The 12,243-nt window shown below is 40.5% G+C and overlaps 1 protein-coding gene across 2 annotated transcripts in view; it reads left to right on the top strand.

Moving 5' to 3' along the window:
* Nucleotides 1-11,044, top strand: part of LEMD3 (LEM domain containing 3) — a 97,906-nt gene extending 86,862 nt beyond the window's left edge. Inside the window, exon 13 of one of the 2 annotated variants that reach the window (XM_036250612.1) lies at nucleotides 10,906-11,044. In XM_036250612.1, the coding sequence (XP_036106505.1) occupies nucleotides 10,906-11,029 (124 nt within the window). In that variant the 3' untranslated portion in view covers nucleotides 11,030-11,044. Of the gene's footprint in view, nucleotides 1-2,553; nucleotides 2,582-10,905 lie in introns of those variants that run through there. The other variant, XM_036250634.1, reaches the window with a different exon arrangement.
* The last annotated feature ends 1,199 nt before the right edge of the window (nucleotides 11,045-12,243 follow it).

Here is a 12,243-nt window from a genome sequence, read left to right as displayed (position 1 = left end):
CGAGTATAACTGATAACTGGAAGGTCACTTAAGTATGTTTAAATCATGGGCCAATTTTTCATAATAGTTTCACTAGAACTTTAACTTGGATTTTTTGCTAATATTTAAAAAAATCTTATTTTCTATATAGCAAAGTTAAAGTAGAAATTTTTAATTAAAAATTTAAGTTGACTTTAGCGAGAGGGAGGGAGAGAGAAAAAACATATCAATTTGTTGTTCCATTATTTATGCATTCATGGTTGATTTCTTGTATGCGCCCTGACTAGGGATCGAACCTGTAACCTTGGTGTATCGGTGCTCTAACCAACTGAGTTATCCAGCCAGGGCCAGAGATAATTTTTTTTGACATTTTTTTTCTTGACAAAATCATCTGGAACATAAAATGATAGTGTTCACTAGTTTGTTTTCTGCTCCATAATCAAAACATTTAACAAAAATATCCCTGATTCATTCATTCCTGATAAGGTCTCTCTCTAGTCACATCCTTTCTTTATGCACTTCTTGTGTCGTTGTCCTTTTGTCCTTGGCAACTTCCCTTTGATTGCTAAGTGGATTGTGTGTCTGACATTCTATGGCTATGCTCGTCATTTAATTGATTCTCCATCTTTATCACCTTTATAAAATCCTACATATTTTGCAAGATTTGCTAGTTCACTTTGTAGTGGATATTCATTGTATTTGGAGTGTATTTTTGAATGACAATCTGCAAGACACTAGCAAACACAGATATTAACATAGCTGATACTGGGAAACAGAGAAGGATATTTGAGGAGGCACTGACTTTTTATATTCTGTAAGAGTATTTACTGTTCTGATTGACCACCACATTAGGTTATTATGGTTAATGAATACACTTGAGTTATGAGGACACTCTGCTATATAAGAATTCAGTTTACACCCGGCCGATGTAACTCACTTGGTTGAGCATCGACCCGTGCGCCAAGAGGTCGCCAGTTTGATTCCTGGTCAAATCACATGCCCAGGTTGTGGGCCCAATTCTCAGTGGGGGCCATGCAGGAGGCGGCCAGTCGATGTTTGCTCTCATTGATGTTTCTATCTCTCCTTTCCTCTCTTTCTAAAATCAATAAAGAAAAAATATTTCTAAAAAAATTCAGTCTATGATAAAGGTGACTTTAAAAATTAGCAGAGAAAAAAGATCATTCAATAAAAGTTAAAAAAAAATTAAAGACAATGTAACTGGTGCCAGAGCTTATGACTCCTACAACTCTGTCTCAGAACAGGCACAGACCCTTTGGTTTGTAGTAACTCAGAAGATTTTAATGACTAGATACTCCCACACTGCGGGAGTCACGCAATTTCTTCATAATTGCCGGACTCAGAGAAGATATCCTTCACAAAGATTTCATGTTCCAATAATACAACAAATAGTAATTTGTCTTCTGGAAGTGCAGTCTCCTTACCATGGCAAGCTCCAGGGCAAAAGAGGCAGGAGAGGTTTCCTGATGCTCATTTTGTTCAAGGCTCTCTTTTCAGTCGATAATTATAGTTGGGCTTATCTATCACTACCAGAACCCTGGGAACATCAGCAGAGAGGAGGTCCTATCAGAAGAACAAAAGCAGGAGAGCTAGCCTGGAACAGAACTTCCCAGCTGGGGTGCCACAAGCGGGTTACAGCTGCACCAGGACGCCAGCCGGCAGAGCGGCAGCAGGACTCGCAGTTGCCTCGGGCAGGCTGCTAAGTAGCCTCCCTTTAACCAGTGCCCTGGGCAGTAATCATCCTTTTCTCTCGGTGCTATAAAGTAAAAAGAAAGTTGGGGAGCACTATTCTAAGCAGTTAGCTAGAAACAATGAGAACATGAATAATACTGTGTGAACACATAGAGTCCTTTGGTTTAGGGAAGAGAATAGCAGATTGTAGCGGAGAATGGGTGAGGGCGCAGGTTAGACTTTTTTCCTGGCTGAAATCACTCCGGTTCTATTTTCACATTCAGCTTCATGTCATCAATATGATATTTACATTAGTATCAGCCTCTGAAATGTTTATTTGTTAATAGTTCTCTACATATACCTAGATAAATTCTGGGAGGAATAAAGAGTTAAGAAATAGTCATAAAATAACCAAAAGAAAAATCAGAGGAAAACATTTGATGTAGGGTTAAGCACAGAAACAAAGAAATCATTAAAGCAAACAACAACAGAAACATGTCCATGGCTGGTTTACTAAAATAGAAACAGGACATCCAGAATTCTAAGAACAAATGAAAAGGCAAGGAAGTGGGAAAAAGTTAGCATATATGATTTGCAATACTATTCTAGAAATAAAATTTATTTTAACATAAAAAGACTAATGTCTCAACAGAAAAATAGTCTTACCAAATATGTGAAACATCCAGCCACAGAAATAAATGCAAATTAACATCTGAGAAAGTATTTTTCACATGGAATGTGAGCGATTTTACTTAAGCTTGGGGAAGATAGGTCTCCTATATCAAAGGTGGTAGTCATGTGAAGTGATGAGCATTTCTATAGTCAGTTTGGTAATACATAAAAGTTTTAATCTTCATACTCTGACCTTAATGTTTTAATTTTTAGGAGTTTATTCTGAAGATATCAGATGGCATGAAGATATATGAAAATGGTGTTCATTACAGCTTTATACTATGATAAAAATAAGTAATTAAAATCCACAAAAGTGAGAAAAAATAATGGATTATAAATTATCTTATGGAATCATGGCCAATTGTTAAAACAATGTCTTTGAAGACTAAGGTGTGGGAAATACTGTGTCTGTGTCGCTTAAAAAGCATATATGTTATTTAAAATGTACTATATTTCATCTGAGATGTTATTAGTTGGAAGATGCACCATTTTCTCTGACAGAAAGAAAACAATAAAAATAACACCCAAGATGTGGATTCTGCTAGAAGACCCTGGTATAAAGTTAGAACAACCCTAGAGTCCGGGGAAATGAGAACTAGACTTGTCTCTGGAAGAGACAAGAAGAAACCAGCCAGTCTTCATTCAGATCATGGTTTTGATTCCTACCACCAGCATGGTCCAAAAAGCTTCAAGCAAAGAGAATGTAAAGTGTTCACAATTGATAGTTCACCCTAGACAGAAGCAAACATCAGTGCCCTAGCAGAAATGGAATTAAGGCCAGTAGACAGAATTATTTTCTTTTGTAAATTTGACAGGGATTTTTTTGTGACGCCATTGATTCTAGCCTGGCGGTGTAGCTCAGTGGTTGAGCATCGACCCATGTACCAAGAGGTCGCCAGTTTGATTTGCAGGTGCCCAGGTTGTGGGCCTCATCTCAAGTAGGGGGCATTCAGGGGGTAGCCAGTCGATGTTCTCTCTCCCTTCTCGCCCTAATAAATATTTCTATCTCCCTTCTCTCTCTAAAATCAATAAAGAAAAAAAAAAAAGAAAGAAAAGACGCCGTTGGTTCTAAAATTAATTTTTATATCAGAGTTAAAAGTGAAAACTTGTGTGTTGAGAGTGGAGCGAGTATATTATATACATTTGATTAGAGGGGAATATCCAAAATTTAGCAGTGTAACCCAGTCTGTTGGATTACATGCATATTTTACAAAATTTCTCCATGAACATTTATTACATGTATTTAAGTGTTTAACTTAATTAGGATTTCCATAATTGTCTTTACTCCATTTTCTTAATTTGATTATTATACTCTGCTAGTATGTTTTGAATTACTCCAAATCTTGAAGCTCAAACATGTTAGACTTTTTATCATTTCAGCACTTTGGGAAAGAGCTGTGATTATTTTGGTTGCAGACCTGCGGGTATCTGTTAGCAGGTGTATAAAAGATCTTCCCAAACAAGGAGTCCCTGCATTGAGAGAGGCAGGAAAAAAGAATGGTTAAGAACACAGTCTCTAGAAACAGAACTGTGCTTAAGTTTTAACCTGACACATACTTGTGAGACCTTAGTCTAGTTTGTTTAAGTAGTGTAAGACTCAGTTTCCTCATTTTTAAAACGACAATTACGCAGTTGAGAGAACTAAATATAATTATGTAAAATGCATGTCACAAAATACTTCAGTTACCATTTCTAAATCAGTCTGTGAGACCAGCTACCTGGTAATGTGGTTTACATCTCTTTGCTGTTCTTCATTGCAGTCACCTTCAACAATGCTCACAGGAGGGACCTTTGAGAAGCTATAATCTCTTCGGTGCTTCCTTTTTTAAATGACATATTCCCTACTCCACCAAACAGAAAAAGGGGTGCACTCCTGATTAGCATGACCTTGATGCAGAAACCAAGCAGAAAGGGAAATTGTATAGGCCAATCTGACTGAAAAAGGATGTGAAAATCCCAAAAAAAACAAAATGGGTAGCAAGCTAAACCTTGCAACATGTAAGTAGGGATTATACAGCCTGTTCAAGTTGGATTTATCCCAGGAATGCAGGATTGTTTGACATTAGAAAATCAATATAATTTGTCATATTAACAAAATTAATAAAATATCTCAGATGTTACTAAAACCATCTGATAACATTCAACATCCATAAATCCCTTTATTTTTTAATTTTTAATTTAATTTTTAAAAATCCTCACCTGAGGATGTTTTTCCATTTCTCTTATGACAGAGTGGGAGGGAGGGAGAGAGACACATTGATTGGCTGCCTCCCGCACAACCCTGACCAGGGCCAGGAACCGCAACGCAACTGAGGTACATGCCCTTGACCGGAATCGAACCGTGACTCTGGTCTGCAGGCTGGCACTCCAACCACTGAGGTCAGGGTGAATCCTTTTTAAAAAATATATATTTTTAAATTGGTTTTAGAGAGAAAGAGAGAAACATAGATGAGAGAAATACATCAACATCCATTCACTGCCTCTTGCACTCCACCTGCTGGGGATCCAGCCCGAAACCCAGGCATGTGCCCTGACCAGTAATCGAACTGGGGACCTCTTGGTGCATGGGTTGACGTTCAACCACTGAGCCACACTGGACAGGCCATAAATCCTTTTATTAAAAAGTAATTCAGCCCTGGCCAGTTTGGTTCAGCGGTTAGAGCGTCGGCCTGCGGTCCGGAGAGACCCGGGTTCGGTTCCCGCTAAGGGCACGTACTTCGGTTGCAGTTTGTCCCCGGCCCTGGTTGGTCGTGCGGGTGGCAGCCACTCGATGTGTCCCTTCACGTCGATGTTTCTCTCTCTCTCACTCTTCCTCTCTCTCCCTCCCACTCTATCTGTACAAAAATGGAAAAATATCCTCGGGTGAGGATAAAAAAAAAAAAAAAAGTAATTCATAGCAAACAGAGTAGAAGGGAACTTTCTAAATTCAATAAAGACATTTACCAAAGATCTGAAATAAACATCATATTAATGGTGAATTCTCGGGTGTATTCCTATTGGGTGCCCCTTAGAATGTCCAGAAGTTTTGACATCTTCCTTTATTTCTAAAACTGGTTGTTGTTCTTCACTATTAACTCTTTGTGCTTTTGAAACTAATGTAGTTTCCCTTTTTATTTGACTTTGAAACACTAGACCCTGTTAGTCTTTTATCTCGTATTCATTGTATTGTTAGTTTTTCTCAACGGTGTCTCCAAACATTCTTCCTTTTTATGCTCAGTGCTTCTACTTCCAAAAGGTGGGCAAGTTAAATGTGAATTTCTCTTTCTCAAGGTGAACAGCAGATTCAGATCCCCACTTTGACTGTGTCCCTGCGAGTACTGTCAGCCTGGCTGGAATGAACCAGTTAAGCTCCACCAATGAAAGACATTAAATCTTGAAAATGAATGCCTGCCATCGGTCCTGTGTTGTTAAAAGCTCCTTAATGTTTCCCTAAACATTAGGTTAGTGTACTCTTTTAACTGCAGGAGTCCTGGCAATGTGTTTTATGTGATGCGCACCAGGTAACAGTGAGGCTCGGCTGTGCAGTGTGCGCCCCTGGAGGATGACAGGAGCAGTAGAGGTGAGGGGAGAGGCAGACAGTGAGTGAGGGGCTTTCTGTGAGCAGTCGTGTGGGTTGTTGAATAATGTTCTCACATTCAGAGAGCTAGCCAGTGGGGTTTGTTGATTGGCCAGTCGTTCTGTTATTCACCGTTAAGAATTATAGATGGTCTCACATTTAAATACATCACATTTTAATATATCACATTTAAATAAAAGCACACTTTCAAGAATGTATCATATTAAATAAAACAGCTTACTTATATAAAGTTAGTTTTCACTTTCCACAGTGCTTTGGGAAAACCAAAACTGCTTTTCTTGGTTTTCTGCAAGGACAGCTGAATATATTTAAAATACTACCTGATTATAAAACAGAAGCTTATCGTGGATGGAGATTGTTGGAATAAATATTGTCCCATTTAACTGAAATGCTTCAAGCAGTATGCTATATTCATTGTGTTCAGAAAAACACGTATACTATCAAAGCATATCGTATTCTAGCATTAGATCAGTACAGAAAATGTCTATTTACCTGGAGTAATTTTTCAAGATATAACTTAATAAATTTAATATTCCAGTTACCTAAGAGTTATAGCCAGTTTTCAAAGAATATAATAAAATACTCACAGTGCTAAAACTGTGGGGAACGTGCCCTGGCCGGTTTTGCTCAGCGGTTGGATCGTCGGCCTGCGGTGCAGAGAGACCCGGGTTCGGTTCCCGCTAAGGGCATGTACCTCGGTTGCAGTTTGTCCCCGGCCCTGGTTGGTCGTGCGGGTGGCAGCCACTCGATGTGTCCCTTCACGTCGACGTTTCTCTCTCTCTCTCTTCCTCTCTCTCCCTCCCGCTCTATCTGAACAAAGGATGGAAGAATGTCCTCGGGTGAGGATAAAAAAAATTATTTATAAAAAAAAAACAACTGTGGGGAACGTAATCATTGATGACTCAGGAAGCAACTCGGAACCTTGCAGTGCTTCATTTCATACTGCACCTCACTTGTTACTGGGTCAAACTGAAAATTCTAGTTATTTGAGTTGACTGATAATTTGGATTATGAGTAAGCTCATATTTATTTTGTAAAGGTCATGAAAGCAGTGTCATGTATTTTCCTAGAACCCTTTTCATCCCTGTTATGGGCATCCTAGAAAAGAAAGGTAAAACTTACCTTCCTCAACTGGGAAGTAGACATAAAAATTACTCTGGTTACTCCAAAGAATGATCAGTCTTAGAATCAATCATCTGGGGTACCGGTTAGAAACGAAGGTCCCCGAATCCTTCATCAGACCTCCTGCCTCATTGAGACAAGCTCTCCTGGTCATTCTGATACTTAACTTTGAGATTTATCGCCAGATGGCTTCTGGATCTGAGATATCAGCCTAGGGAGAACGATCGGGCAGCACCAAATGAGTCCTCCCATGGACGCTGGTAACGGGAAAAGTGACAAAGATTAAAATGGGTGTGGTACTTCCCACAAAGTATGTGAACAGGAAATAATAGGTCCTGCCATCAGACCAAAGGAATTTTTAGAGGCAAAATTGGAAATAGTACAAAGCCATTTCATTCATGTTTATAACATCCTTGCTTAACGTGTAGATTTTCCAGTGTATTTTTCCATATTGATGTGAAATAACATGAAGTTAGCCGAGCATCATTGATTCATTTGAAAAATGTTTTTATTGTTTTAATGCTTTGCTTTTACACTTCAAACACTATAGTAAATATCTGTTTAGGATTTCTTTCCACTAAATATCTTTTGGTTTTCAGAGCTTTGGTTGTGATATAGTTACATATTTTCATTAATATGAGACAATGTTACTTGTAGTTCTAGTTGTTACTGTCTCTTACCACTATACTTACATCTTTTCATTAATATGAGACAATTTTACTTCTGGTTCTAGTTGTTACTGTCCCTTATCACTGGGAGCAGAATATAGTGGTTTTTAGAAGGAACTATTTGACATTTTATGCCATAGTTTTACTTGGTCTATTTGCTTTTCATATGCGAGTTGAAACATATATAAATTGTTTCTTAACCATCTCTCCCCTTCCCCATCAGTCTCCCTCTCTCACCCCCCCACCCCGGGTTTACAGCGTCTGTCACCGCATTTATTAAGCACTCAGTTCACTATGGGAGTCGCACAGGGAGAATCTAGTCTCCTTTTCCGAGTTCTCTGTTACTGTTGAGAATTCAGTCAGTGTCCAAGTCCTGCCAAGTCTTGCTCCATATCTCTACTACTCAAAAACCTGCAATACTCGCTTTTGCCCAGGGGAAGCCTTCACCAAGCCACAGGCCAATCACGGAGGTTGACCTTACTTTCTCCTCCACTTGTCATCTCCAAAATGCTCCCCACGGGTGTGGGCTGAGGGCCTTTGGTGGCCCCGGCTTCACTGTGTGCTGTTCTTGGGTATTGTTGATTGTTGATTGTGAATCTTAGTCTGCCCTTGTGTCTACAAGAGGGGGGTTGAAACCAGACCCCCTTCTCCTTGCTGGTTTGACTTTTCAGCCTCCACAGAATGAGACAGCGGGGCTCGTGAAGGCCTTAGCAGAACAGAATCACAAAGCAGGAAATAGGATGAAAGTTCTGCAGCTCTATTTTAGATTTTCACTTGTGTTACCCAAGGGGTGATAAGACCTTAAAAGGTCCTAAGCTTTTCGATGGATAAAGTCACCTTCTTGAATGCTCCTGCCTGTCCTTCCAGGTGTGTTACCACCTCAGATGGATTTCCTTCTTTGAATCTTTCAACTGCACCTCCTCCTCCACTGAAAGGGATCTCACTGTCTGAGCCTTTCCTCGTCCACACCCATACCATACACTGTCCAATCAAGTAAGGCCACAGGCTTGGGCGACACAGGGAAAAACCTTCCCTGCCCTGTCTCTCACACATGGCCTGTGTACGTGTGTGCGTGTAGGTGGGGATGACGAATGAACAGACTGTGGGTCCTCCACTTCATGTTTTTTATTCAGTATCCTCTCCAGGGCGACTGGGAGCCAGTGGTTCCTTGGCTGATTAACCCATACATTAAGGGCACACATGTGTGCACACACATTCATGTGGATTGTGCTGGACAATTCAAAACCCACATATTGAGAATAGAATATATCCATACATTAGGAAGGCTCATTCTCCAGCTGGAAAATAAATAAGTCTGTAAAGAACTATTTGACCTCTTTTTTTTTTCTTTTTTTTTTTATCCTCACCCAAGGACATTTTTCCATTTTTTGTTCAGATAGAGCAGGAGGGAGAGAGAGGAAGAGAGAGAGAAACATTGATGTGTCTGGCTGCCACCCGCATGACCAACCAGGGCCGGGGACAAACTGCAACCGAGGTACATGCCCTTAGTGGGAACCGAACCAGGGTCTCTCCGGACCGCAGGCCGACGTTCTAACCGCTGAGCCAAACCCGCCAGGGCTATTTGACCTCTTTATTGACCTTCTCAGGATCCGCAAAAGAGCTGGACTAGCTCTTAATGACTTCCTCTCTGTTTCACAGCGTCATGCTGCACAAACGTTTTTGTTTGTTTCAGAATCTGCCTCAGAGAACTATGGGACTGAGGGTAGAAAAAATTTACCAATTTCTTTAGGGTTTCCGGATTTAGCAAATAAAAATATAGGATACCCAATGAAACAGGAATTTTAGATACACCATAAATAATGTTTTAGTGTAAGTATGCCCCATGCAATATTTAGGGTTTACTAAAAATTATTTGGTGTTTATCTAGATTTCAAATTTATCTGGGAGGCCTGCATTTTATCTGGCAACTCTCTTCCTATCATATCGTCTTGATCATCTCCAGTCTCACGGCTGCCATCAGAGACTAGGGGCTCTCATTACCGCGAGTCTGGGTATCTGCACCTGCCTGGGCGGCCTTCTCAACACTGCTCTCCTTTTCTGATCTACTCCATAGCCTACTGCACAATAAGTTATTTTAAATGCTATTTTCATTTTCTCTTCCACACAAGTAATTGTGGTGGGTCCTACTGCTTTCCAAAGGGATTTTCTTCTTCTTTTTTTCTTTCCTTTTTATCTTTATTGTTGAAAGTATTACAGATACTTTTCGATGGATAAAGTCACCTTCTCGAATGCTCCCGCCTGTCCTGCTTCCAGGTGTGTTACCACCTCAGATGGATTTCCTTCTTTGAATCTTTCAACTGCACCTCCTCCTCCACTGAAAGGGGTCTCACTGTCTGAGCCTCTCCTCGTTCAGAACGCAGGCCTCCCCCACTTTTCCTCCGCTGACCCCTCCTTCCTGCTCCCACCCCCTCCAAAGTGATTTTCTTTTTTTTTTTTTTTTATCCTCACCTGAGGACATTTTTCCACCTTTTGTACAGATAGAGTGGGAGGGAGAGAGAGAGAGAGAGAGAAACATCGACGTGAAAGGGACACATCGAGTGGCTGCCACCCGCACGACCAACCAGGGCCGGGGACAAACTGCAACCGAAGTACGTGCCCTTAGCGGGAACCGAACCCGGGTCTCTCCGTACCGCAGGCCGACATTCTAACCGCTGAGCCAAACCAGCCAGGGCGATTTTCAATCAGCAGGCTACTGTATACCAAATTTCTGTAGGTGCATTTTTTGGAAGATTTTTTTTAAAGATCAGAATCTCTAGGGGGTATTGGCAAGATATGTTAAGAACTGTGGCTTATATAAAGAAACAAAAGTGGGTGAATTAAAAAAAAATGTACCTCACTTCAATCATGACTTTTTTTTAGACCTCAGCAGCTCAAAATCCCCTTGATTGTATCCCTCAGCTCCACCAACATTTTGCAGAATAGACAAGGCAGGTATTGACTTTCATTTCAAGATAAGGTAACAGATCCCAGAGATGAGAAGTGTCCAGTCTTACACAACAGTCACGTGGCACAGGTGGAGTCCGAATAGAAACCTGCCAGTTACAAGTTTCTCTTCACTTTTATGACAGCCAACTTTAAAAAATAGAAAATCAACATTTGTGCAACACTCCAAATAATAGTTTTTAAACCACTTTGTATCTATTTGAGCCTCACAAAGTTTCCTTTCCATCTTTAAAGAGATATCTTCATTCCCATCCTCTGGTGGACCTGGTCCCTCAGGCTGTCCCCTACATACCACCAGATTCGGGTGTTTGGCCATTTGCCCGATGGAGATGGCTTTTCAGTGTGGTCGTGGTGGTAGAATATAACTGAATTCCAGTGCTGCTATTCTTCAGATATTTGGAGACTATATTTTAAGGTAAGTTTCAGAGTCAATTTATAAATCATGAAAGAAAATATTTTTTAATATTTTGTTCACTTCTGTCCAGCCGGTGTGGCTCCGCGGTTGAGCAATGCGCAGGAGGTCGCTGGTTTGATTCCCGGTCAGGACACATGCCCAGGTTGTGGGCCCGATCCCAAGTGGGGAGCATGCAGGAGGTGGCCAGTCGATGTTCTCTCTCATCAATGTTTCTATCTCTGTGTCTTGCTTCTCTCTCTAAAATCAATAAAGGAAAATAAAAAATTTTAAAAATATTTTATTCACTTGTTTAAAAGCATAAAAAGGATGTAACTTAATGTGGCGATTCAACTATTCTGTTTTGGTTCTAAATAATTTTTGTCTTTTTTCATAAATCAAATGTATTCTGAAAATAGAACAAAAAAAGCTTCATTTGCCTTCCAGGCTCCATACTTGCCTGATCTTCCTCCTACCTCTAGGCTCACCTTCTAAATGAGCTTTACTGGCTCTTTTTTTAATTTTTTAATCAATGCATGGACTTCTCATGATGTAAATATCTCTCTGCTGCTATCTATCTGCAGCCCAGATATCCCCCTATACCTGCAAGTTTATATTTAATGGTCCAGATGTGTTCATATCTTGTGTGTCTAAAAGCCATTTCAAACTTCACATGTCCCAAACTGAGCTGTTAATATTACTACCCACCACCCACGCCGTCATCCCTGTCTCCGGAAAGGGCAATTCTGTAATGCTCAGGCACAAGAGAAAAACGAAAAGAATAAAAAGCATAGAGACATTCTCAACTTTTCTTTCTTTCACACCCTACAAATGTGATCTGTCAACAAATGTTGTGGGCCTCTCCTTTCAGTCTGGTCACTTTTCACACCTTTGCTGCTTTGTCCCTACTCTAGATCACCATTGTCTCACCTGGATCACTTCAAGAACCTCCTAACTGGTCTCCCCTTCTGCTCTGCCTCCTTAACCGAACAGCTAGTGATTCTGTTAAAGTTTAGGTCGGATCATGTCACTCTTCTGCTTGAAACCCTATTATAGCTTCCTGTCTCACAATAAAAGCCAAAGTCCTTACAATGACCTATAAGACTCTACATGATTGTCCTTGGGCCACATCTTCTAATGCTCCTCCCACCGCCCCTCCATACCCTTTTCTCCCCATCCCG

The sequence above is a fragment of the Molossus molossus genome, unplaced genomic scaffold, assembly GCF_014108415.1.
Source record: "Molossus molossus isolate mMolMol1 unplaced genomic scaffold, mMolMol1.p scaffold_m16_p_10, whole genome shotgun sequence".
Taxonomy (NCBI): Eukaryota; Metazoa; Chordata; class Mammalia; order Chiroptera; family Molossidae; genus Molossus; species Molossus molossus.
The sequence above is the reverse complement of the archived record's forward strand: the minus strand, read 5'-3'. Positions and strand labels throughout refer to the sequence as shown.